The 25,687-nt window shown below is 36.3% G+C and overlaps 1 protein-coding gene across 2 annotated transcripts; it reads left to right on the forward strand.

Annotated features, from left to right (window-relative positions):
- Positions 1-1,176: 1,176 nt before the first annotated feature.
- On the forward strand, positions 1,177-25,454 carry dhx57 (DEAH (Asp-Glu-Ala-Asp/His) box polypeptide 57). Of its 2 annotated transcripts, none has more exons than XM_079856220.1 (23): positions 1,177-1,252; positions 1,583-2,158; positions 2,824-3,033; positions 4,912-5,795; positions 5,887-6,080; positions 7,814-7,935; positions 8,035-8,233; positions 10,088-10,212; positions 10,292-10,425; positions 10,539-10,593; positions 10,707-10,924; positions 14,559-14,675; positions 14,808-14,904; positions 15,752-15,925; positions 16,062-16,262; positions 19,093-19,369; positions 19,462-19,557; positions 20,920-21,003; positions 21,094-21,231; positions 23,611-23,685; positions 23,768-23,902; positions 24,377-24,577; positions 24,659-25,454. In XM_079856220.1, exons 2-23 carry the CDS (start codon positions 1,665-1,667, stop codon positions 24,800-24,802), a joined length of 4,374 nt encoding a protein of 1,457 aa, XP_079712346.1. In that variant the 5' UTR covers positions 1,177-1,252; positions 1,583-1,664; the 3' UTR covers positions 24,803-25,454. The 2 variants fall into 2 exon arrangements, with proteins under 2 accessions (XP_079712346.1, XP_079712347.1); XM_079856221.1 differs by having other exon boundaries at positions 2,827-3,033.
- The last annotated feature ends 233 nt before the right edge of the window (positions 25,455-25,687 follow it).

Below are 25,687 nucleotides of genomic sequence, written 5' to 3' on the forward strand. Positions count from 1 at the left end.
ATATGTAGATATGAATACAACTGGAAAAACTTGTGAAAAGGTGTCTTTCAGTTAGTCAAATAGCAAATAGCAAATAGTGGAGCTCTGCAGCCATCTACTGGTTAAAGTGATTACTTTTAAAACTGCATTTTCCAAAAGATGGGCAAAAATCTTACACTAAACCATGTCAAATTATCCATGTTATCCACATGAATGAAAGTTAGAAATGTGGGTCAAAAAGACCCCGAACAGCGCACAAGGGTTAAGACAAATGGATTTGTTGTTTGTTGTGTTTTCATATTCAAGAGATTATAAGCTAGATGCAGCTTTTTTTTATGAATAAAGATTGATCTGTTGAAAGCAGTTATTTTGAGATAGATGTCAAATGTTCTCCTCCTATTCATATTTGACATTGAGGGGGTGCATACAACATATTTGCCCATTGGCAACTATAGTTGCCGCACATTCAAATACGATTTTCAAGAAAAAAACAAACAAACAAACAAACAAAAAAAACCCGGGGGAAAATAAATGCAGAACATGTTCACACAGGACACTATAAACACGACTATATGCATGAAACCATTCAGAAAAATATGGGCACAAATGAGTTAAACATTTTCAATTGTGATACACGTAAATTCAACAGCTTAAAGCTATTTTCAGTACTATAGGAAAGGCTATTTTGTATTAAAACACACACACACACACATGTCTGGTTCACTATCTTTGTGGGGACTTTCCATAGACTTAATGGTTTTTATACTGTACAAACTGTATATTCTATCCCCTTACACTAACCCTACCCATAAACCTACCCATCACAGAACACTTTCTGCATTTTTACATTTTCAAAAATATATAATTTAGGATGTTTATTAACCCATTCCCCTCATGGGGACCGCTGGCTGGTCCCCACAATGGAGGTGATCTCAGGCTTTACTATCCGTGTGGGGACATTTGGTTCCCACAATGTAACACACACACACACACACACACACACACACACACACACACACACACACACACACACACACACACACACACACACACACACACACACACACACACACACACACACACACACACATAATAATAACGTTCGATAAAGAGCTGAAGCTTTTATTTTGTGGCAAACCAGACTTTTATTTTGAAAAATGTATCATGTTTCCTGTTTAAGATCTTTGTCTTGCTGCAGGTTTCAATCTGGATTTCCAGACTGATACTAAAGCCAGAGATTGGTGAAACATCATATAGGTGATCGGAATGATTTGTGAGTTGGCTTTCATTGTCAAATAACTTTATTCTTTAAATGACTGTACTCACATTATGTGGTCCTGTAGTATGTAACTGTTACAACTACTAGCTGTATGTCCTGAACTTATGTCTGACCAACGTCACTGTTTCCACCACTGATCTAACGTTATATAGAATGACATTATATAGATCAGTGGTTTCCACACTTAAATGGTCGGTTTATGCTTGTAATCTTTACAAATAAAATGTCAACGGGTAAATGTAATTAAGCAAATATATATTTGTGTGTGTATATGTGTGAAATCAGTATATTTGCTTGTTTACTGAAGCAATTGTTGCTTTTCAGGATACGTGTACTGATTCGTGTACTGACGCATGTATGATTCAGTTGAAAGGAAATAACGTTACATTAAAAGGGAGCTAAAATAATGAGTGGAAGGAGGAGTAAACCCAACCGGGGTGGAGGACGGTTCAATAAACCCAGAGGTGGTGGAAGAGGAGGTGGAAGAGGTGGTGGAAGAGGTGGTGGAGGAGGAGGAGGAGGTGGTGGTGGTGGTGGTGGTGGAAGCAGGAAAGCTGCCACTGGAGGCTGGGATGATGGAGATGATTTCAGTCTGGATTTTGGTCCCAGTCAGTCATTCAAGCCTCCCTCATCTAGAGGTTCAAGAGGTGGAGGTGTCCGTGGGGCTCGTGGTGCTCGTGGAGCTCGTGGAGCTCATGGAGCTCATGGAGGAACTAGCAGAGGAAGATCTCAGGGACTGCCCAGAAGACATGATGATGATGAGGAGGAGAAGAGATCCAGATTTAGACCTGAGCAAGTGCAACTACCCCTGCAGAAGATACACATGACGTCAGAGAACAAACTACAGGTCAAAGAACTGCTGCGGGAACTTCAGAACCAGGACTATCACTCATCAAACAGGTGAACTTGTGTTTGTTTCTATAGAGGCATCCACTTTTTCAGAGGCCTTGTTTCTGTAAGTATTAAGTAATGACTAGTTTTAAGACACAAACCAAACCAATCCAACCAACTTCAAGATGAATCACAACATTACACAGTAGTAATAGCATATGATATTAATAATAGCAGTACTGTAGATTGTGTATTTACAGTATATTCTCTTATGAGGGAATGAACTACTCATCCCATGAAGCATTGCAAGTGATGTGCTTATTGAGAAGTCTTGATGGCATTCTCATTTGTTTTTGTATTGTCAAATTGTACAGACATTTTGGAAAGACTTTCTGCAAAACTGTTTAAAAAAGAACATTGAATGTGAAAGAAATGATCGATATTACAATCATTTTGTAAACTTTATAAGTCTGAATGACAAATTCTCTGTAACAAACTTGCTCTTTTAATGAAGTCACCCAAGGCTGTGAAAAATGCTAAAGGTACCTATATGAATCTGTAGTTTGCATCTATACGTACATCAAAGTATTGACTTTATCAAACCACATCAAAGGTCTTGAAACCTTATATAATTGGAAAATGAATGGGAGTTTTACTTCTAGACCCCTCTTTTGCATGTTTATATTGGTTTACATTGGTTGTTCAATGTTGAATAATCTATTTTTGTCATATAGCAGCTCTGATTATGAAGGTGGTGAGGAGGAAGAGGAAAAGGAAGAAGAGTATGATGAGTTGGACCATCGTGACGAAGGTCAGTTCTGGGTTACCCATGATGATGGAGTGGAATATGCAGAGAATGAGGACTGGATGGAGGATTCGGTCCAGGAGAAGAAAGCAAAGCCAGACCCGGTGATCTCCCTGTTTGCTCTGGGCACTCTTTGCAGGTACAAACAGACATCACTCATAATATTTCAAGATTATTGTAGTAATGGTACACTGTACAAAAAATTCTGTTAAATTTACAGTAGAAACAGCAGCTGTGGTTGTCAGAAATTCACTGTAAAAAAATACAGTTATATTGTTTGAAGTATTAATGGATGGCATATTGGTGCCTGCCTATCATACAAATTATAACCGTATATTTCATTATTTGATATAACGTTAATACATCAATCAACTACCTAAATCTGCTTTTTCCTTAAAATGTACTGAAAACCACCATGATAATACAGGTGGTACAATTGGAAGCCACATGATGAATTAGAGCTCATTGTAAGTGGCCTGTCCATAAAACATGGCCAAAACTCATGTATAGACAGTGCACAGTGTCATACAAACAAAGACAAAACACCATCGAATGTAACAAAAAACACCCTAATGTATATTACTGATAACAAAAATGAGAAGAACCAAAATTGTTTATATAAAATACCATAAATGATATGGTAATTCATAGTTTAATTGCAATAACCATAAATTTGACAGTATTTTACAGTAGAATTACATATAATGCAATGGTAAACCATTTACAGTTTTTCACTGTACAAGTGTAAAAAGTAACATAAAATGCCCTTATGAAACATAACATAACATAACATAAAAAACCCTTATGTACAATACTGATAATACAAATGAGAAGAAACTAAATTATTTGTATAAAATGTAATCATATGTGATGTCACATGGGGGCATCTGGTAATGTCTTTTTATTGTTATTACCATCAATTAATATGATTTATTACCATAAATTATATAATAATTCATAGTTTTATTTGCAATAACTATAAATTGTATGGTATTTCTCAGTTAACCCGCATAAAATGCAATGTTAAACCATTAACAGTTTCCCCCCATATGGTAAGGTAAGGTAACAAAGTTAACTAGTCAAAAGGTTTTTACCAGAGCATTTTTACAGTTTATTTTCTGTAAAAATTACAACCTTTTTTTATTTTTTATTTTATTAACCCTCTGGTGCACTTAGCGTGGCGGTCAAAAATTACAGATTTTTTTTTTCTATTTTAATGAAATGTATGCACTATATTTTAATTATTAATTTTAATTAATTAATATTAATTTTTTTATTATTTTTTTAGGGGATTTTATGGTACTAAATTATATTTACGCAGTAGGTATAATCCATTTATTCACTTTTTGAGCATAGACCTGAAAGTTACATTTCCAACTTAAACTGTCATAGGCTAAATCTTGAATGCTTTAAAACACAGACCTAAGTTTGGTCTCTTTTCAAAGACGACACTTGGCAGATTATTGCTGAAGTGAAAAAAGTTTCAAAAAGTGATCTTAAAATTACAAAATTGTACGTTTATTCTTATGAAAAATGCACAAAAATAGAGCTTGATATCTAAAAAAAAAAAAAGAAAAAAAAAAAGAAGAGCTTTCAGTAAGATTTTCTTGGCCGCAGTCCCAAAGGTTTTCTCTAAATGAAATTCGTCTCCCATTCATTTCCATTGCGGTCATTTTTGACCGCGAGGAACACAAGCGTGACTCCTTTTTTCAGGACTATTTAACCTTAACCTTTGTGCACATAGCAAGTGCCAAAACCTTTACCAAGTTTTGTACCATACCAATGAAGTAAAAAAAAAAAAAAAAAAGAAAACGTAAAGATCTTCAGTCAAAAATGACTAAAGAGCACCAGAGGGTTAAAGTGTATTAAAAAAGTGATAAAGATGTATAACATAACATGTGCAAATAGATTATGTCTGAATGGTAGTGTACTTTTTTTTTTTACAGATTACTTTTATAAAGTACTAAATCTGATTGTTCACTCAATATATTAGTAACTCAGGATTCCCATGTTTCAGGTATGGGTTTGACCGTGAGCGCAGTAGACGAGCTTTGCAGGCTGAAGAAGAAAGTGGACGTGGTGAGGTTGGAGCGACATTAGAGCACCTCCTATCCCAGATGTTCACTGAACGTTTTGGCTCTAGCGCCCTCAGCCCCCAGAGGCCCGACCTCCCTTCACTGGAGGAATGTGTAGCTTTGCGACAGGAAGAGGCCTTCGCTTTGACCGCGATCTACGGAGAGCGGTTCTGTGAGCGCATCAGCAGTCGTGTTTGGACTATTCAGCTTGATTTGCTATGGTTGGATATTAGCCGGATGAAAATTTCAGAATCTCTGAATTGTAAAAAGCAGTCGGGGTCCGGTCAGATTTGCAAGTTTTACCTAAAGGGGGCTGGTTGTAAGTTTGGCAACCGCTGCAATTTCAAGCACCAAATTCATGAATCGAGCTCTTCCAGAGATTTTTGTAAAGGAAGTCAACCAGGGTTTAGCAGCACAGAAGCTCCCGTTTACCAGCTGGAGATTCGGTTCCAACCAGGTAGTTTTTATCCTTTTCAACCTCCTCTCGTGGCCTTCAGTAGCACAGATGAATCGCTCTCAGGGCCGGGCCGCCTCAATGTCACAGAGTACCTGTTCGGTCAGTCACTCAGTGCTGCGCAGGAAGGTGAGCCGGTGGTCTACACGCTCATTTCCTGTCTGGAGGAGGACGGACCTGTCAGAGAACTGCTGTCAGCTGCTCATCACAAGTACAGTACTCCACCCCCAGTGCTGGCTCCACCCACTGTCACTCCGGCAAGGAATCGGAGCAGTAGGAACATCGTAGACAGCATTACGAATGGTTCAGCAACTAGAGATCGTTCAGTCAAGACCACCGAGACCACAAACCACAGACTGAATCAAAAAGAAGGTGAGGGATTGGATGTCTCAAAACTTGTCATTATTAAAAGTAACCATACTTCATCCAAAAATGAAAATTTACTCGCTGTGTGTTCAATTAGATGCTTCATTCCTAAGAGCGGATGTTGATGAAGAACAAGACGAGGATGATTATGAAGATGTAGAGGAGTGTATCCCTGTGGAAAACGAAAGCTATGTAAACTTGAGGAAGAGGATGGTGAAGAAGGCAGAGATCAAAACTGAGCAAATACAGCAAGAGAACAAGAAACTCTGCAGAGAGTTCATGAGGAAACAGGTAACACACCTTTTGGGCAAGACATACCCTGCCCTCATTCGGTTGGATGGGTCTGAATTACTACTGGTGTAGTAAATTATGAATATTCGCTGTCATTATTGCAGAAAATAAGCTCTGTGACCAACAAAAGTTTATTCTTACACATTTTGTTCATCAAGATAATCTTGACTATTAATACAGATATGGAGCCTAAAACATTTGGCACAAGCAAGAAGCTCCGAAGTCAAACTACTCCATGGTCACATGACTTCAGCTTCACAACCACTAAGCTTCAGACAACTCTTTCAATCTTTAATCTACAAGTTGGAAAGTTTGAGTTTGAATAGTTTGCAAGAGAGGGTTGATGACATTTAATGTCCCCGACAACCTCTGGAGTCCCATTTAACCACTTAACAAAGCAACCACCTTTTTCAAGACACCTAAAAGGTTTAAAAAATATCACAATTGTGGTATTACTGATGTATTTTATGTCATTTGAGTAAAGCGTTTAAATATTTTGAGCTTGTGTTATCCACAGACAAGGGCACTGGAAGTGCAAAAATGCCAAATTGTTTCTGGGTTTTAGGACTCAACTTTCTTTCATGGATCATAAAAATTCATACAAATAGTCCTAATGACCAATGCAAAGTCCCAAATGTTTTGAAATCATATGTTAGTTTTGCGTATCGTACAGACTTAAATTTAAGTTTTATTCACTGAAAATCTTGTGCTCCACTGTAGGCCTACATCCCAATTCGCCTACTTATACTATACCTACTCTTTTTGTGAAGAAAAAGTGCATACTTTTGAGTGTTTAGCAGAAGGAGACAAGCTTTGGGACATAATACTTTGTCATAATTGTTCCTTAAATGGACAGCTCTGTCTCTTAGTTACATGCATCCTGTCACCGTTTAAACGGCCCTGTCAATCATCTTGTCACAGTTAAAATCCTCATACATTCAATTTAATTTAATTTCATACCGTTTTGGAGAGAAATGTAGTAGCACGTTGATCTGCCAGTCGTGGGGTCTTTAATGTGGAGAACTCTCCTCATGTGTTTTTCAATTTGCATAATGATGCGTTTTAACGTTAATGACCAAAGGTATCCTTACAAAACTTCACAATGCTGTTACAGATTAAATATAATGTGGATAACATTGAATAAATATCTATTCATCAGATTAGATACTGATTATTAATCACTCAAACCCCTTTATCTAACCTCTCTACTTAACCATTGGATTTCCACACCTGCTTTGTTTGTTGTTTTAAAAAAAGAAATTGTAGTTCTTATCGAATTCTTGTCCAACGCGCAGTGGGTTGTGGGCAATATTAGCTGTTAGAGTGAGCATGGATCTGCACTTCAGATTCTAACCAGAAAAAGGAGACCATCTGGGTATCTTTGGTATACTCATTTCAAATCGAATACTATTTAGGACGGATAGTATGCGAATTGGGACTCAGCATAGGTTTTAAATCCAACATGCTGCCTTTAACACATTGCTTCTGGTATTATGTCAAATTTCATTGGTTCTGCTGTGTCTTGTGACCAAACCTCATTATAAAGTACTTTTGGAGTGAATTTTTTTGTGTGTCATTTTGGAGCTTGCAACACCCTGTCCCCATTATATGGAAGAGAGCAGCAAGGGTATTGTTCAAATGATCACATTTTCTGTTACACAGAAGAAAGTTTGAAATCGATTTTCCAGTATCATCATTTGGGTTAACTGATCCGTGTGTGTTCTCTCCGTCAGTCTTCGAGGCGGTATACATCGATGCAGGAGCAGAGGCAGAAGCTTCCTGCATGGCAGAAGAAAGATGTCATACTGGAGTGTTTGGATAAGAACCAGGTTCTCGTCATCAGTGGGATGACTGGGTAGGACTATGATCTGCGTTATTGATATTCTGTTGACCAATTTTTCTTTTTCTTTGTTGTTCTTGACATCTCTTCATGTCTGAATTAATGTAACTTTAGGTGTGGGAAAACCACTCAGATTCCTCAGTTTATCCTGGATAATTTCCTCCAGACTGGGCGGCCGGATAGAGTGGCCAACATTATGTGCACTCAGCCACGGCGAATCTCTGCAATCACTGTGGCGACCCGAGTGGCCCAGGAACGAGCAGAGGCCCTGGGTCACTCTACAGGCTACCAGATCCGGCTGGAGACCGTCAGGGTAACACAGTTTTTACATACCAACCACATTTACTGGTTCTATTTTTAAAGATTTTCTTCGTCATTTGATCATCATTTGTTAAATTGCTGCTGCCATAATTGCTTGAAAATGCCACAAATAAGTGATTTAATTTGTTGATTATTACTAGGTGTGTTCACAATTAGCAGGTTTGGTTAAAGTAAAAGGAACTCTGGTGCGATTGCTCTGTAGTGCAGTTCATTTGAATAAGTGTGAACGCAGCACCAAACAAGCCTTTTCATGGGTCTCGGTCCACTTCCAAGCAAACTCTGGTGCGGTTCGACTGAAATATGAATGCGACATGGCCCAAATACATCTAAAATAACCAAAACAGAACGTGATGTCACAAGATGCGACCCTAATAAGGACAGAATGCTCAAGCCTACTTGCGGCTTACCTAGAAGCTATGTTGGCCATTACAGTTAGGTACAGGCGTCAGAAGCGCCGTCGTCTTGCAGCAGATCTTCGTTTGTGTGCAATGGAGGAATTCCTGGTTCTGTTTTGACTCCTTAACACATTTAAGCTCTTCACGAGTTCTCGTCTGGTAAAAGTATCATCAATTGTACGCACATACAACAAACACATTTAGCCCAGCACACAGCATTGTTCTGAAAGTTTGGTAAGTTCCGCCCCGCAAAATATACATCATAAAAGCCGTGTTTTTTGTTTGATTTGTATCTTTAGGTTTGTTGTTAAAAATGACAGTGTGAACGCTAAGCGAACCAGGACTAAATAAAACCGGACCAAAAAAAAAGTGTGAACACACCAATAATGTATTTTCTACTATATTTTAGATCCTGCATTAAACACTTGCAATTAAATTGGTTGCAATAACATTTGGTCCTCCTCAGTATGGTTTCATTCATTGAATAAAATCATTCAAGGCAAATGCATAAATGCCAAGGTGTATATTGTAGATAGTAAAAAGGCTGAAATCTCAAAATATATACACTACCATTCAAAAGTCTTTAATCAAAAGAACTGTAGAATTAAAAACTGTAATATTGTGAAATGTTATTACAATTTAAAATAACTATTTTCTATTTTTATATATTTTAAAATGTAACTTACTTTATGTAAATTTATGTAAATTTACTTTACATAGCAGCTATTACTTTAGTCTTCAGTGTCCAATGATCCTTCAGAAGTCATTCTAATATGCCCAAGAAACATTGCCTATTTTTAACAATGTTGAAAACAGAAATGCAATTTCTTCAGGATTCTCTATTGAACAGAAAGTTCAAAAGATCAGCATTTATTTAAAATAGAAATCCTTTGTAACATTGCAAATGACTTTACTGTCACTCGTCTCCATACCGGCGCAATGACTACGACTTCCAACCACATGGAACTGGATAATATTCTGAATGTTCTGATCCAATCTGACTTCTGACCTGTAATGCTGCCTGAATCATAATCATACACTGTTCTCTCGTTGGCCAGAGGAGAACTGCCCCCGACTGAGCCTGGTTTCTCCCAAGGTTTTTTTCTCCATTCTGTCACCTGATGGAGGTTTGGTTCCTTGCCACTGTTGCCTTGGCTTTTGGCTTGCTTAGTTGGGGACATTTAATATTCAACAATATTTTTGGTCTGCCTTACTTAAGGTAGATGATGACGCAATTTTCTTCTAGAAACAAACTTTGTTGTATTATTTTCATGTTATCACTGTGAAGCTGCTTTGATACAATCTGTATTGTAAAAAGCGCTATATAAATAAAGGTGACTTGACTTGACTTGACTTTTGATCAGCTTAATACATCCTTGCTGGATTTTTGATTTTTAAACCAAAAAATCCTGGTCTTCCTAATGTTATTGTATGTGTTTTCTTGTATCCAGTCCTCTAGCACAAGGCTGATGTTCTGCACCACCGGTGTCCTTTTGCGGAGGCTAGAAGGTGACTCTGAGCTCCGTGGCATCACACATGTGATCGTGGATGAGGTCCATGAACGGACAGAAGAGAGGTCTGTGGAAAGCACACATGCACTTAAAAACACATTCACATGATGCGAGTCTGACAGTAAAATGATTCCTGTCTTGCAGTGACTTCCTGTTGCTGGTTCTGAAGGATCTGATTGTAAAAAGGACTGATCTGAAAATAATTATGATGAGTGCAACCCTGAATGCTGAGCTCTTCTCACAGTACTTCAACAACTGCCCCAGCATCCATATACCAGGTACTCCCATTACACTGGTACTGCTATAAAAATATGTAAACTCTGTAGTTTTAAGGATGTAACCTATCACACATTTCTTACTTGCTTTTTCAAATTGACTTTCCTATCTAAAGGACGCACATTCCCAGTAGAGCAGTTCTTCCTTGAAGACGCCATCGCTAAGACCAGGTATTGACATGCAATACATATTGCTTAGTCTATGATTATTCTTCTACATACTTCTTCACACAATAATACAAATACAGTCTTTACAACACACGTTTTGTTTATTTGTTGTGAAGATATGTAATTGAAGATGGTAGTCCATACCGACGCTCCTCAAAGCAGAATCGTCCCCCCGGTCAGGGTGGCGCCACTGGGAAGGGCCGGGCTCCTGTTGAAGACTTTGATGATGATGGTTGTGGCTGGTCCTTTACCTCCTTGATGAAAAAGGATTCGATCAAAGACTCCATCCCTGATCAGCAGCTCGGTCAACAGGAGCTCACTGTTCGATATTCCAGTAAGTACACTTGAATTTTTTTCTTTTTCTTTTTTTTTTGCTGTAAAAATTCTTTACCTTATTTGGCGTTTCCAGTTGCATGCAAATCTCTCATTAGTTTTGACTTACAACTATTTCAACTAAATGCATATATAATTCATTTGTGGTGGTACTAATTTATCGGCCTCCTAAATCTACAAAGGAGTTTATTGATGAGTTTGCCGAACTTTTGAATGGACTTAAACAAATTATCTTTAAATTGTTAATTATTGGTGATTTTAATATTCACGTTTGCTGTGGTACTGATTTGTAATCAAAATAAATGTTATATCTGGTGGAATCATTTGACATCGCCCAATGGGTAGACAGCCCTACTCATTTACAGGGCCACACACTAGACTTGGTTTTAAACAATGTTGCGCGCATGACAAGTAAGTTACGTAATCGGATTACTTTTTTCAAGTAATGAGTAAAGTAACATATTACTTTTAAATTTACAATGAAATGTCTAAGTTACATTTTCAAATAAGTAATGCAAATTACTTTGTTTTGCCATTTATTTACAGTCCAGCTCTCTACACAGAATGTAATACCAGAGAACATCAAACTGTGCTAAGTTTTCTCAGATGTATAAAGATATTAGTACCATTGAACTATTAGAGAGCCCTAAATATAGATTTGGATGAACATTTTATTCTTTTTAGTTCTACCTGTCTTAAAGAGAAAAATAAGCCATGGTTAAATAAGACTGTATACTCACTTAGGCGGTCAAATTAAAATAAAACCAAGTTCAACTTTTTTGGTCCTCCCGATGGTAGATTGATGCTTTATCCACAATTACATCACCTCACATCTTCAGTTAAGACTTGTCAAGAATCTGGGTGTACTGCTAGACAGTGATTTGAAACTTGATAAGCAAGCTCTGTCTGCTGATCAAAGTAAAGCCTTTCCTTAATTCATGTTTTCATGTGATTCATGTTTCTATCATCTGGTTTAGACTACTGTAACTCTTTGTATAATGCTATAAACTTGGCACAGCTCCAGACAGTCCAAAATGCTGCAGCAAGATTCTTAAAAGGTCTCTGCAAATATGACCATGCTACTCCAATTTTAGCATTACTTCACTGGCTGCCGGTTGATTTTATTTGTTTAAGTGTTTGAATAACCTTGCTGTAACTCTTCCAAGTTCTATCTCTCTGATTTTTTAGTTTTACATAATCATTCTAGAGCTCTCAGATCAGGGACACAAAGACTTTCATCTGTTCCTCGGTACAGACTAAAGCTAAGGGGACATCGTGCCTTCGCTACTGTGGGCCCTAAACTGTTGAACTGCCTGCCCCTTCAAATTTGATCTGTACCATTCTTACCAGTCTTAAAGTCATTACTGAATACTAACTTCTTTGGACTTTTCTTGAATATGGCTTTTGGTTATTTATCTTTTATGCTATTTGATTGATGAAATGAAATATACTTTATTGTCCCTGATAGGGAAATTTGTAATGGACTCCATAGCCAGCATTTCGCCAAAACCTGATTGCTAAAAAAATTACACAAAATATTCATACATACCATACACAAAAGAATAGGTAGACGTCGCTAATTCGCTGTTCAACAATCTGATTGATACCGGTACAAAAGAGTTCTGTTCTGTTTATAATGGAGAGTTCTATGCCTTCTTCCAGACGGTAAGAGTTCATAAGAGGGGTAAAGTACATGAGGTGGGTCACTTAAAATCCTTTTAGCCTCATTTAATGTACATTGCTCATACAGAGTCTGAATACTGGGATAGTCTTTCAGTCCAATCATTTTCATAGAAGTTCGAACAATATATAGTATCTTTGATGTACTATGAAGGCACGTTAGTCAACTGTTACTGTATAAATGGTAATATATAAATAATGATGACTTTTTACATTATGCTATATTATCACCAATTGTACTACAGGGCCGTTGAATGCTTGAATCTGATTGGTTGAAGAACGTTCTAAGGTGTGCATTATTTTCAGGGAAACGCACGGCTAAAGTAGTTCCAGGCAGGTCTTGACCGCATTACAGTTCCATATCACTTCGCGTAGTCAACTGTAATAACGGAAAATAGGATACAATTCATAACAAGAAAAAGCATTTAGCCGCATGCGCTTGATCTGGAATTTTCAATGTCTAGCTTCACAATCAATGGAAACATGCAGTTTAATTTGAATAAATAAAGTATATAGTCCTATCTATAATCAATAGAAAATTAAACTGAATATAGGCTAAATAAATGGATAATCCTGCAGCATGGATTATTATTGCAGATAATATAACAAATAAATAATTATTGATAGGCCTACTTGTTAAAAGGGCTTTGTGTTTCATTTATTTGGCTAGTCTGTCATCTGTCAATAATAGAAAAAAAAGAATGAATTCGAATTAATTAAAAGGAATTGAATTAATAAATAAATAATAATATTGACGCACATGCTTTTCTGTCTCATTATTGCAACATCTCTCTCTCTAATAACTGCATTAATAACTGGGGACACACTTTAAGGCCGGTTATGAATGTAATTTGATACGTATGACTGATCATGCCCAAACGCGTGTTCAGCGCGTTCAGTCTGTGTTCAAAGTCGGTGTTTAAAATCTGCTGCGATGAAAACAGTCAGAGAATGTGTCAGCTAGTCGTGTGTCCTCAGCATTAGTCTGCTATCAGTGGCTCAAACCTCCGTTACTAACTCTAAAATGACGTTTTGGAATTAGCAACGGAGGCATTGGATTAGATGCGTAAGAAATTAGTCCTACATACAAGAGCGTTTTAATGACAAAAACTTTACAAACGTTTTGAAATACATAATCTGAACAATGTTTCGAGGTGTGGTAACTGTAGTATAAGCGGAATAATTGACTTCAGGCCGTTGAATTATTAGAAAAATAATGCACACCCGAGGTGAACGGCCACTCCGTTTCGCGTCGTGACCGCATTACCACCTCGGGTGTGCAGCATTTTTCTAATAATTCAACGGCCTGTCGTCAATTATTCCTTACATAATTCAACGGCCTGTCGTCAATTATTCCTTACATAATTCAACGGCCTGTCGTCAATTATTCCTTACATATTGGATTCAGTCTTTTTGTCAACTTGTTTGTCAATCAGCACATGTTTTGTATTTTGTCTTTTTGGAACTGATTGGTCGTGGCCTCAATGATCTGAAACTTAATGCACCTTATAAAAAAATACTTTTAAAATACTTATAAAAAAAGTTCACTTAAGATAAAAAAACTAAAACAAAAAAAAACCCTGAGGTGCACAAGCTCAGATCGAATCCATTCAATTTGAATCAATCAAATTAAATCCAGTATTTGGCAATAATATAGCATAACAAGATATTTATAAGCTATTTGTTTGTAGGACGGTCATCAAGTGTAACAAGGTGGGAAAAAACCCTCTACATTTTGGGAAGCTATACCCTGTGTGACCAAAGTCAGTACATTTTAGTCATTAACTACAATAACATTAACTAGCATTTTCGGGGAAAAAGTAAATCCTTGTGATTGTGATGGTAAAAAGTTCAACCTGCTTGTTAAATGTATTCTTCATATTATTTCTCTGTGCAATCTGATATAACACACTGAACCCTAGTGAGTAAAATATCATTGTGCTTCTTTTGTTAAGATTACTCAAAGTCTGTAGTGAAAACGTTGGCTGCTATGGATCTTGACAAAATCAACATGGACCTGGTGGAGAGTCTGTTGGAGTGGATTGTTGATGGAGACCACAGCTACCCACCAGGTAAAGAGCACAATAAACCCCTGCACTACATGCCTGCTTAAAATAATTACAGCTTCCTTATCAAGGTTAAAATTCACTTTGATTGACTCTTTTTGTGTGTGTGTGTGTGTGTGTGTATGTGTGAATGCACAGGGGCTGTTTTGGTCTTCCTACCAGGACTGGCTGAAATAAAGCAATTATATGAACAGCTGCAGTCTAATAGGATGTTCAATAATAGACGAACAAACAGGTATATTTTTCTATTGGGGCCAGGAGTATTCAGTTATTGTTAATGTAAATGGGCTTTTTTTTCTTTTTTTAAGTAGTCTGTATGAGTGAATTTAGAAAGAACATGTCCTGGACATATTTAATCTATTTGCACTGTGACACTCCTCTGACCTTGTTTACCTCATTACTATGATGCAAAAATGTAAAAAAAAAAAAATGATTTAATTTTTTTTTTACGTTTTTATCCATAATGGTAGTATTTGTACTACTTTATCTGTAATGTATGCTAATTAACTGGTAAATAAGAGTTTACTGAGAATCACCATTGAGAATAATGGGAAACATGAAAAACAAATGATTATTAACATAATTACTATATCATATTATTATTACACGCTACTGTTCAGAAGTTTGGAGACTTTTATTCAGCAAGTATGCATAAAATTGGTCACAAATGACCGTAAAGAAATGTATAATGTTACGAAAGATTTCTATTTCACAGAAATGCTGTTCTTTTGAACTTTCTATGTGTCAAATAATCCGGTAAAAAAATGTATCACTGTTTCCACAAAAATATTAAGTAGCACAACTGTTTCCAACTGTTTTTTTTTTTTTTTTACAACAATAATAAATGTTTCTTGAGCATCAAATCATGTTGTAATAATATTTCACAATATAACTGTTTTTACTGTATTTTTGATCAAATAAATGCCACATAAAACCAACCCCAAACATTTGAACAATAAATAAAAATAAAACAAATAAAAAATAATAAAACAGTTATTTAGATTTTTGGACAACTGTTTGCCACATTCACCTGTAAGAATCAGATGATGATATTTAGTTTTGTGTGTGTCTAAAATTTCTAGGTGTGTAGTGTATCCTCTACACTCGTCCCTGTCCAATGAGGAGCAGCAGGCGGTCTTTACCCGGCCACCTGAGGGTGTGACCAAAATCATCATCTCCACCAACATTGCTGAAACTTCTGTCACCATTGATGATGTTGTGTATGTCATAGACTCTGGCCGGATGAAGGAGAAGAGGTTTGACTGCATATTGGTTCTGAAACTTGTATTTGTGAAACCCTGTAAAAATTAACTAGATGTTTATTTTTTCTGGAAAACATTGAGTGTTCTTTGTGGATTTGGATGCATTCATAAATTTGCGCGTGTGTGTTAGGTACGATGCCAGTCGCAGTATGGAGAGTCTAGAGGACGTGTGGGAGTCTCGTGCCAACGCTCTTCAGAGAAAAGGCCGTGCCGGACGTGTGGCGTCAGGCGTCTGCTTCCATCTGTTTACCGGCCACCGCTTCACACACCACCTGAGCCAACAGCAGCTTCCTGAGATCCAGAGAGTTCCTCTGGAGCAGCTCTGTCTAAGGTAACCGACTTCATATTGGGCGGTCGTGACCTAATGTTTAGAGAGTCAGACTTGTGACTCGAATGTTGTGGGGTTCGATTCTCAATGCCGGCTGGAAAATGGTAGGTGATGTAGATGGGGGTGTGAATGAACCCCCATGGGATCTATGGGATCTTCTACCCTCAATACCCATGTCTGAGGTGGCCTTGAGAAAGGCACCTAACCCCTAATTGCTCTCCGGGCACCGCAGCAAAATGGTTGTCCACTGTTCCGTGTGTGTGTTGTGTGTGTGTGTTCACTACTCACTTCTCCTAATGTGTGTGCCCTAACTTGGATGGGTTAAATGCAGAGGACAAGTTCATGCGTTTACACTGGGGAATATTCGTCAAAGGCTGCTTTTTTGTCTTGTGGTGTTCCGCAGGGATCCATTTTAGCTCCAATTCTTTTTTCGCTATACATGCTTCCATTAGGGTCTATTTTCAGGAAATATGGGTTGTCGTTCCACTGCTATGCGGACGACACTCAAGTTTATTTACCCCTAAAACCAAATTGTGATGGACTGGAAAAAATTAGGGCCTCTATATCTGATGTGAAAGCTTGGTTATCTCTAAATTTTCTTAATTTTAATGAGAATAAAACCGAAATTATAGTGTTTGGCTCATCAAATACTCTTGGCTCGTCAAATAACCCTAGGTAATCTAACACTGTCTGTAAAGACTTTGGTAAAGAACTTGGGCGTTGTGTTTGATGATGGTCTGAAATTTGACAAGCAGATAAGCTCAGTGGTCAAATCCTGCTTTTTCCAGCTCCGTCTTTTAGCCAGAGTAAAACCAATTTTATCTTTTAATAACTTTGAAAGACTAATTCATGCATTTCTGACATCGAGGCTTGACTATTGCAACTCACTGTACTATGGGATCAGTCAATCAGCTTTATCCCAGTTACAGATGGTACAAAATGCGGCAGCAAGACTTCTAACAGGTACTAGAAAACAGGACCATATTACTCCAGTGCTACGTCATTTGCACTGGTTGCCTGTACGATACCGTGTTAATTTTAAAATTCTTCTTTTGGTTTTTAAATCTTAAATGGTTTGGCCCCTACTTACCTTTCGGATCTACTGGTAGAACATCGTCCAGTTATGTCTCTCCGGTCGTCAAATCAGAGATTATTATGTATACCCAAATCAAAGTTGAAAAGTAGGGGTGATCGCGCGTTTTCAGCTGCGGCTCCAAGACTGTGGAATGCGTTACCTTTTAGTATTAGATTTGCTCCATCCTTGTCTGTTTTTAAATCTAGGCTAAAAACCTATCTTTTTGATTTAGCATTTGGCTAAGGATGAAATGTACTGTATTTAGATTGTATTTATATTTGTCTGTTGTATTGATGTAAAGCACACTGGTCAACTGGTGTTGTGTTTAGTAGTGCTATAGAAATAAAATTCATTGACATTGACATGTCACGTCACGTCACTTTCACTTAAAAGGAAAAAACAGCATGGTTTTCCTTTTAATTAATATAAGTAAACCTGATTTCAGTTTCAAATTAATTTCAGGAATACATGGCCTCTCGGCTCATAGTTTCACAAAATCACAATAGCATGGCAGATGCTCTTTCTTCATTCCATGGTATATATACAATGCCGATCTCCATGCATACTTTGACTCACAGACCTGTGACACATCAATACAAACATCACCAACAAGTGCGAGATCACCCAAATATTTTTTGCGCAGATCCACATACAAAGAACAGTCATACAGGAATTGCTTCTTATCTTCAATCACAGAGGTATTCAAGGTTATCTTACAATAGTTACAGATTCTCTCTGCCATTGGTGTATTACTCCATCTACCTGTTTCTATAGCTAAACGATGACCTGAGCATCTGAACAGGAACTAAGATTGTACCAGCTGTATGTTATATAGATGCAATGTAGCTCTCCTGTACCATCAAGGACTTGCATTGTGAATGTATATATATTCAACTTATTATTTGTATTGTGTAAACCTGATTTGAAACCTAAGTATTATTGGTTTAGATCTTAAAGGGTTAGTTGACCCAAAAATGAAAATTCTGTCATAATTTACCGTCCCACCAAACCCATAAGATTTTGTTTTTTGTTTATCTTCAGAACAAAAATCAAGGTATTTTTTAATGAAATCTGATTTCTGTCCCTCCATTAAAAGTCTATTCACCCAAAACTATGATGCTTCAAATGGATAAAGAGATTGTAAAATAAATCCTTATGAATCGAGTAGTTAAATCCAAGTCTTCTTGGACATGATCGCTTTATATGAACAGATTTAATTTATTATTCACATATGAACATTGATCAGCGGATGTACACAGAGCTCTCAAATATGGCAAATGAAAGGTCAAGTGTGCTTGCTGGATCCGCGAGAACGAATGAGGTTTATTCGCATGTCAAGCCTGCACGTTTGAGTTTCCTCAAGAACCAGTGAGGTTTGTTCTTGCGTATCAAGTGCGGTGAGCCTCCGTTTACCATATTGAGTGCTCTGTGTGTTCTCTGATCAATGTTTATTAGTGAATAAAATAAAATCTGTTCATCAAATCAAGTGATCGTGTCTATACAAAAGACTTGGATTAAACCGTTTGATTCATTTTACGATCTCTTTGATTTGTTTTGAACCATCAGATATTTTGGTAAATAGACTTTCAATGAAGGGACAGAAATCACTCAGATTTCGTGCACAATATTTTCACTTGTGATTCAAAGATGGAAGTCTTTGTCGGAACAACATGAGAGTGAGTAACTGATGACAGAATTTTAAATTTAACCTCCCTTTAATAGATTAAACTTGACCCCGTTTCTGCTCTTCTCTCTCAGGGTTAAGGTGCTGGATGTTTTTTCGGAGCGTCCTCTGGACTCAGTCTTCTCCCAGCTGATCGAGCCGCCCACAGAAGGCAGTCTGGAGGCCGCTAAACAGCGCCTGTGTGCCCTGGGCGCCCTGACGGATGAGGAGTCTCTTACTCCACTGGGCTGGCATTTGGCCTGTCTGCCCGTGGACGTCCGCATCGGTAAACTCATGCTGCTGGGAGCCATCTTCCGCTGCCTGGACCCTGCTCTCACCATCGCCGCCAGCCTGGCCTTCAAGAGTCCATTCGTAAGTCGCTACACACATGTATTAGATGATGATACTCCAGTGCAGTACTATGTTACCTGAGATCCATGCTCTCTTGATGGCCACGCTCACAGGTGTCACCTTGGGATAAACGAGAGGAAGCTAATGAGAAGAAGTTGGGTTTCTCTTTGGCGAACAGTGACCATCTAGCTTTGCTGCAGGCGTACAAGGTCAGTACAGGCTCTGATTAAATTAATGACTACAGATACACAATTCATTATGATATATACACACAATACCACTTGCTTGTTTTGTTTTTTTTCTTAAAGAAATATTAGATAATTTTATTTTACAGAATCATATGTGGCCTTGTTTAAATACATCCACAGACTTCTGCAACTGCTGATTCTACCCTCACACACAATCAGTGCATATATTGTGTACTATAAAAAATAAATAAATAAAAAAACTACATATATGAAGAGTTCAGATGCAAAAGCCTCTAAGTGTCATCTGAAATGTTCTTCTAGAATGATCATTTTTATCAAGCTTGTATATTTAAGTTCAATAATTTCACTTAAATGGCAATGCAAATTACCTATTAATTGTCATTTAAGTGAAATTACTGAACTTAAATATACAAGCTTGATAAAAATGATCATTCTAGAAGAAAATTTCAGATGGCACTTAGAGGCTTTTGCTATATATACCATTCAAAAGTTTAGGGTCAGCAAGAGTTATTCAGCAAGGATGCATTAAATTGATCAAATTGATTAAATTGTGGGGGTTTTTTTGTTTTGTTTTTTTCTCGTAAAGACATTTATAATGTTATAAAAAATACTTTCAATAAATGCTGTTCTTTATAACATTCTATTCATCAAAGAATAAAAAAAATAATTTAAACAGCACAACTTTTTTCAAGATTGATTATAAGAAATTAAGTTTCTTGAGCACCAAATCAAGAAGAAATTAGAATAATTTCTGAAGGATCATGTAACTGTTAAATTATAGAACATAGCAAACATTTATTTTAAATTGTAATAATATTTCTGGTTTTACAGTATTTTTTACAGTACTAGATTTTAAATGAAATAAATGCTACCCTGGTAAATGTAAGATTCTTCTTTCAAAAACACCCCGAACTTTTGAACGGTAGTGTATATAGATTATAATATTTAATATAGTGCTCTAGCAATATGTTTTTTTTTTTTACTCTGATAGATACAATAGCAAATTTAATTAAAGTAAATACATTAACTGTAATTTTACATATTATTTACTTAAAATTCACTGAAATATTTTGTATATTTTAATATATTGAAATAGTTTATTTTCCATTTACAAGGCTGTCAGAATTTTTTGAATTTGATGCCAGCAAAGCTTCTTCTAATTAGTGTATCAGACATTTTATCAGCCAGTTTAATAATTAAAAAAGAATCAGTCTTCCCAATATATTGATCTACCTCTTATTATCATATCATATAATGCATTTCTGAAAAGTACTGATGAAGATCTGTGCCTAGTTGATTATTCAGTACTTGTTGATGAAATGTGCTGTTTGATATAATCATGAAGACTCGTGTTGTGCTCAGGGTTGGTGTAACGCAGCACAGAGTGGCTCTAGGGCTGGCTACCAGTACTGCAGAGAGAACTTCCTCTCCATCCGGGGCTTACAGGTGAGAGACTGATCTCTGATCAGCTCAGCGGAGATGCCAGTCTTTTTGGCACACTTGGATAACTTTTCTGTTTTGTGTGTGTTCTCTCAGGAGATAGCGTGTCTTAAAAGGCAGTTTGCTGAGCTCCTGTCTGACATTGGCTTTGTGAAGGATGGACTGAAAGCCAGGGTCATTGAAAAAATGAGCTCAAAGGGAGGTGATGGGGTGCTGGAGGCCACAGGCTATGAGGTATCAGTGATTTTTGAGTGCTGGGTTAATATGGATATTTATATGTTTTCATAAATATCTTGTTGACAAGTAGTAGGGACATAGCTTTAAAAGGGGGATTTTTAACTGTAAAATATTTTTATATTTTAATTATTTATACAAATTTTTACTGGTCTGAGACAGCTGGTATTAGATGTAGTTAGTGATACATCTGAGTAGACAAAATTAAGTGAAATGGTGCATTTGCGTTATGAACATTCTTGTGATTGTCTCTGATTAATAATAGTTTGGAAATTATGCTAGTTTTAAAACTAAAGGCAGGTAAAATGTTTAAGATGTTGTATCCTATATTTCATCTGGATAGTGTGTTTTTTTGACAGCAGTAATATGTGAGATTGTTGAGTGCCGGTTTTTAGACTGTTCGAAAGGTGGTGTAACGTGTAAACCTAAAGATCTTAAATGTTTTACTTTTTTTTTCTATTTTTATACTGTTGTGCAACTTGTGCAAATCTACGAAAATGTTTTTATTAAGAAATATTCAGAATAATATTATGTATAAATTATTACACTCCAGAAATGCAAGGATCAGCAAGGACACATTAAATTGATCAAAACAAAATAAAATACATTTATAATGTTTAAAAGATTTCTATTTCAAATAAATGCTGTTCTTCAAACTGTTCATCAAAGAATCCTTTCCACTTCAGTCTATACCCATTTTAGGTGCACTTGGACGAAAACCGAAACCGAAAATAAATACAGTGCTATGCATAAGTTTAGACACCCATACTAAAGTTGACTAAAAAGAGGAATAAAAAATCATCTTTTGGAAACTGAACTTAATGCCTTAATTAAAAAAATTAGGAAAAATCCAACCTTTAAGGACACCAATTTTCTTTGTGAATGAATAATGTATCGTAAATAAATAAATGTTCTTCCTTAAAATACAGGGTGCATACGTTTGGACACCCCTATGTTAAATTCCCATAGAGGCAGGCAGATTTTTTTTTTTTTTTTTTTTTTTTTTAGGATACTATGCATCCTGATAAAGTTCCCTTGGCCTTTGGAATTAAAATAGCCCCACATCATCACATAGCCTTCACCATACCTAGAGATTGGCATGGTTTTATTTCAGTTAGCCTAATAGCTAGTTTGATTTGCATTGAGAGATGATCTTATGGAAAGTACCCCATGCCAATCTCTAGGTATGGTGAAGGCTATGTGATGATGTGGGGCTATTTTAATTCCAAAGGCCAAGGGAACTTTATCAGGATGCATAGTATCCTAAAAAAATAATTAAAAAAAAATACTTAAAAATAAAAATCTGCCTGCCTCTATGGGAATTTAACATAGGGGTGTCCAAACTTATGCACCCTGTATTTTAACAAGAACATTTATTTATTTACGATACATTATTCATTCACAAAGAAAATTGGTGTCCTAAAAGGTTGGATTTTTCCAATTTTTTTAAATTAAGGCATTAAGTTCAATTTCCAAAAGATGATTTTTTATTCTTCTTTTTAGTCAACTTTAGCATGGGTGTCTAAACTTATGCATAGCACTGTATTACATTATAATCAATGAATTAAACAAACTTATTTATAAATCAACAAATAGCTTAAAATGAGTTATAAAAACATTTAAATTACACATAAGGCAGTTTTTATATCAACTTTTTGTTTCTACTCCACTTTGTTGGTGAAATATAAATGTAAAATATAAATTATTATAATATTATAATTATTATATAAATAATTCAAACATATGTTAAATAATGAAGAGATCACTAACAGGTTAAGTAAAAATATAATGAATTTGTAGCCTAATACAGTGCATTTATTTAGTGCTCTTCTGTAGAGGTTTTTTTTTTTGTTTTGTTTTTTTTGTAGCTTACTAATGAATTTATGGACATTGAATAGCTTTCTTGAGATACATGTAACGTTAAGTGATTTATATAGCCTACAAGCTGTTTTATTGATGTTTTTCCCGGTTGAAACACTGATTGGGCGATTAGTACATGAAACAGGATTAATCTCGGTAAGTTGTAATGTATTTTTCAACATACCTTCTGATGTTCACCTACGTTTATTTTTTGCTGTAACTAGTAGCCTAGTAAAGAGGAGATAAGATTTTTGCGATTATTGGATGGTATGCGCGCTACAAATGTTGGCACGTGAGTGAGTGCCTTGGAATATTTTGCTGTTTCATCTGATATTTACCTCTCATAATGAGCACCAGTGGCTACACATGAGCTTACACCCCTATAGCACACTCAGTTGTCTTGTTTTTGATAAAAAACACATGTTAAGTAGCAGAAATTATTTATGAACTCAGTAGTGCAGTACCCACAGCATGTGACTTGTTCCTTTAACTTTTTAACTGGTTTTCTGTTCCTAACAGGCCAACCTGAACTCTGATAATACAAAGTTGATGTCTGCCATGTTGTGTGCAGCCCTCTACCCTAATGTTGTCCAGGTCAGTGTCGCAAAATGAGTCTAGAACTGGTATATAAGATGTTGAACGTGAACGTGTGTAAAGCGTGCCGTGTTGTGTTTAGGTGAGATCTCCTCAGGGGAAGTATAAGCTCACTAGTAAAGGGGCTGTGAAGATGCAGCCCAAAGCAGAAGAACTGCGCTTCATGACCAAGAGTGATGGAGCCGTCCACATACACCCTTCATCTGTCAACTTCTCCGTAACTATCACACATCTACATTCGCATCTAAAATTATGTATTTGCTAGGGAAAACTAATATTCAGGGCAGGATTTTGTCCATCAGGACTTGATTCAATTGTGAAAAGTAATATTAATTGCCATTTAAGTGAAATTACTGAACTTAAATATTCGAGCTTGATAAAAATGATCATTCTAGATGAAAATTTCAGATGGCACTTAGAGGTTTTTGCATCTGAACTCTTCATATATATATGTATAAATATGTTTATGTATGTGTGTGTGTATGTATATCGGTGCGTGTGTTTTAACATAATATATTTATACTTTTACATATATTAAATATATTTTTTGATAATATTTCATAATAAGTATATATAATTGATTTTATTATTAAATATGATTTTTAATTAAATATAAAACATTTCAGTTGTCTTAAATCAAGTGTAAGTTCCCTCATGTGCTGTCAGATCTGAGAAGTTTCACTCTTTGTAGGTGCGTCACTATGACAGCCCATACCTGGTGTACCACGAGAAAGTGAAGACCAGTCGAGTGTTTATCCGTGACTGTAGCATGGTGTGTGTATATCCCATGGTGCTGTTCGGTGGGGGGCGAGTGAGCGTGGACCTGCAGCGCGGAGAGTTCATTATCTCTCTTGACGATGGATGGATCAAATTTGCTGCTGCATCTCATGAGGTAAAACAAGACTTTCTGTAGTATGTTATGCTATGCTAGTAGTATACGGCTCTAGTATTTCATCAGAAACTCTTTATGTAGGTTGCTGAGTTGGTGAAAGAGCTGCGCTGGGAGTTGGATCAGCTCTTAGAGGAGAAGATCAAAAATCCCAGCATTGATTTGATCACCTGTCCTCGAGGATCTCGCATCATACACACGATAGTGTCACTCATCTCGACACAGTAACACACATTCATCCAATACACAGATTGTCTGTTTACACATCCATATACTGTTCACAATTTAATGAAAGTGGGATGTTCACTTAACAAACGCCTTATGCCATTTTGTTTAACTGTGGAGGCACTTAATACGAAAATGAAATAATTTTCATTTTAGTTTAATTGTCTTTCATTAAATAAATGAATGTACTTTGACATTGTGTGATTTCACACAAACAGCCCATGAATGCCGGAGTCCATATTGGACTGCCTTATTGCAATATTACTGACATAAGCACTAACAGCAGGCCTGTGCATGAATTTTAAATGTATGGCATGAGGTATATGTGAGAATGTATTGTCAAATAAAAAGACATAATGGTGTCTTTAATGGTAATGGTAAAACTTCTATGATGATGTGATGATGAAATCTGTCATATTTTGCCAAAAGATGCATTATCAAATGTATTTAAAAATAAAACGTCATATTAGATCTGTGGATAAACAGTTTGTTTGTTTTTTCTCAATTATTTGTGGAACTTGTTAAATAACATTTGTTTCATTATATTGTGTTGATATAATTTGTGCAAATGTACACATCTACGTTTTTGGGTAACTATTATTCACTCAGATACCTCAAAAAAAGTGTTATGTGATCAAATTAAATATTTTCTATTATTTCTATATCTTTTTCTATTATATGATATTCATATTTTAAGGTTTGGTAATTTAAAAAAAAGTATTTTGAAAATTTCAAGCAATCATATTACAGAATTTCTATTTTGTGAGATTAATATAATTTATATAGGACAATTTAGAGTATGCTGGGGGAATATCCTCTACTAAAACATTAATTATTGAAACACAATGTCATGGTCGTTCTCTCAGGAGGGGAAATGTGCAGTTGTAT

This window comes from Squalius cephalus (assembly GCF_949319135.1).
Source record: "Squalius cephalus genome assembly, chromosome: 21".
In the NCBI taxonomy this organism is placed as follows: domain Eukaryota; kingdom Metazoa; phylum Chordata; class Actinopteri; order Cypriniformes; family Leuciscidae; genus Squalius; species Squalius cephalus.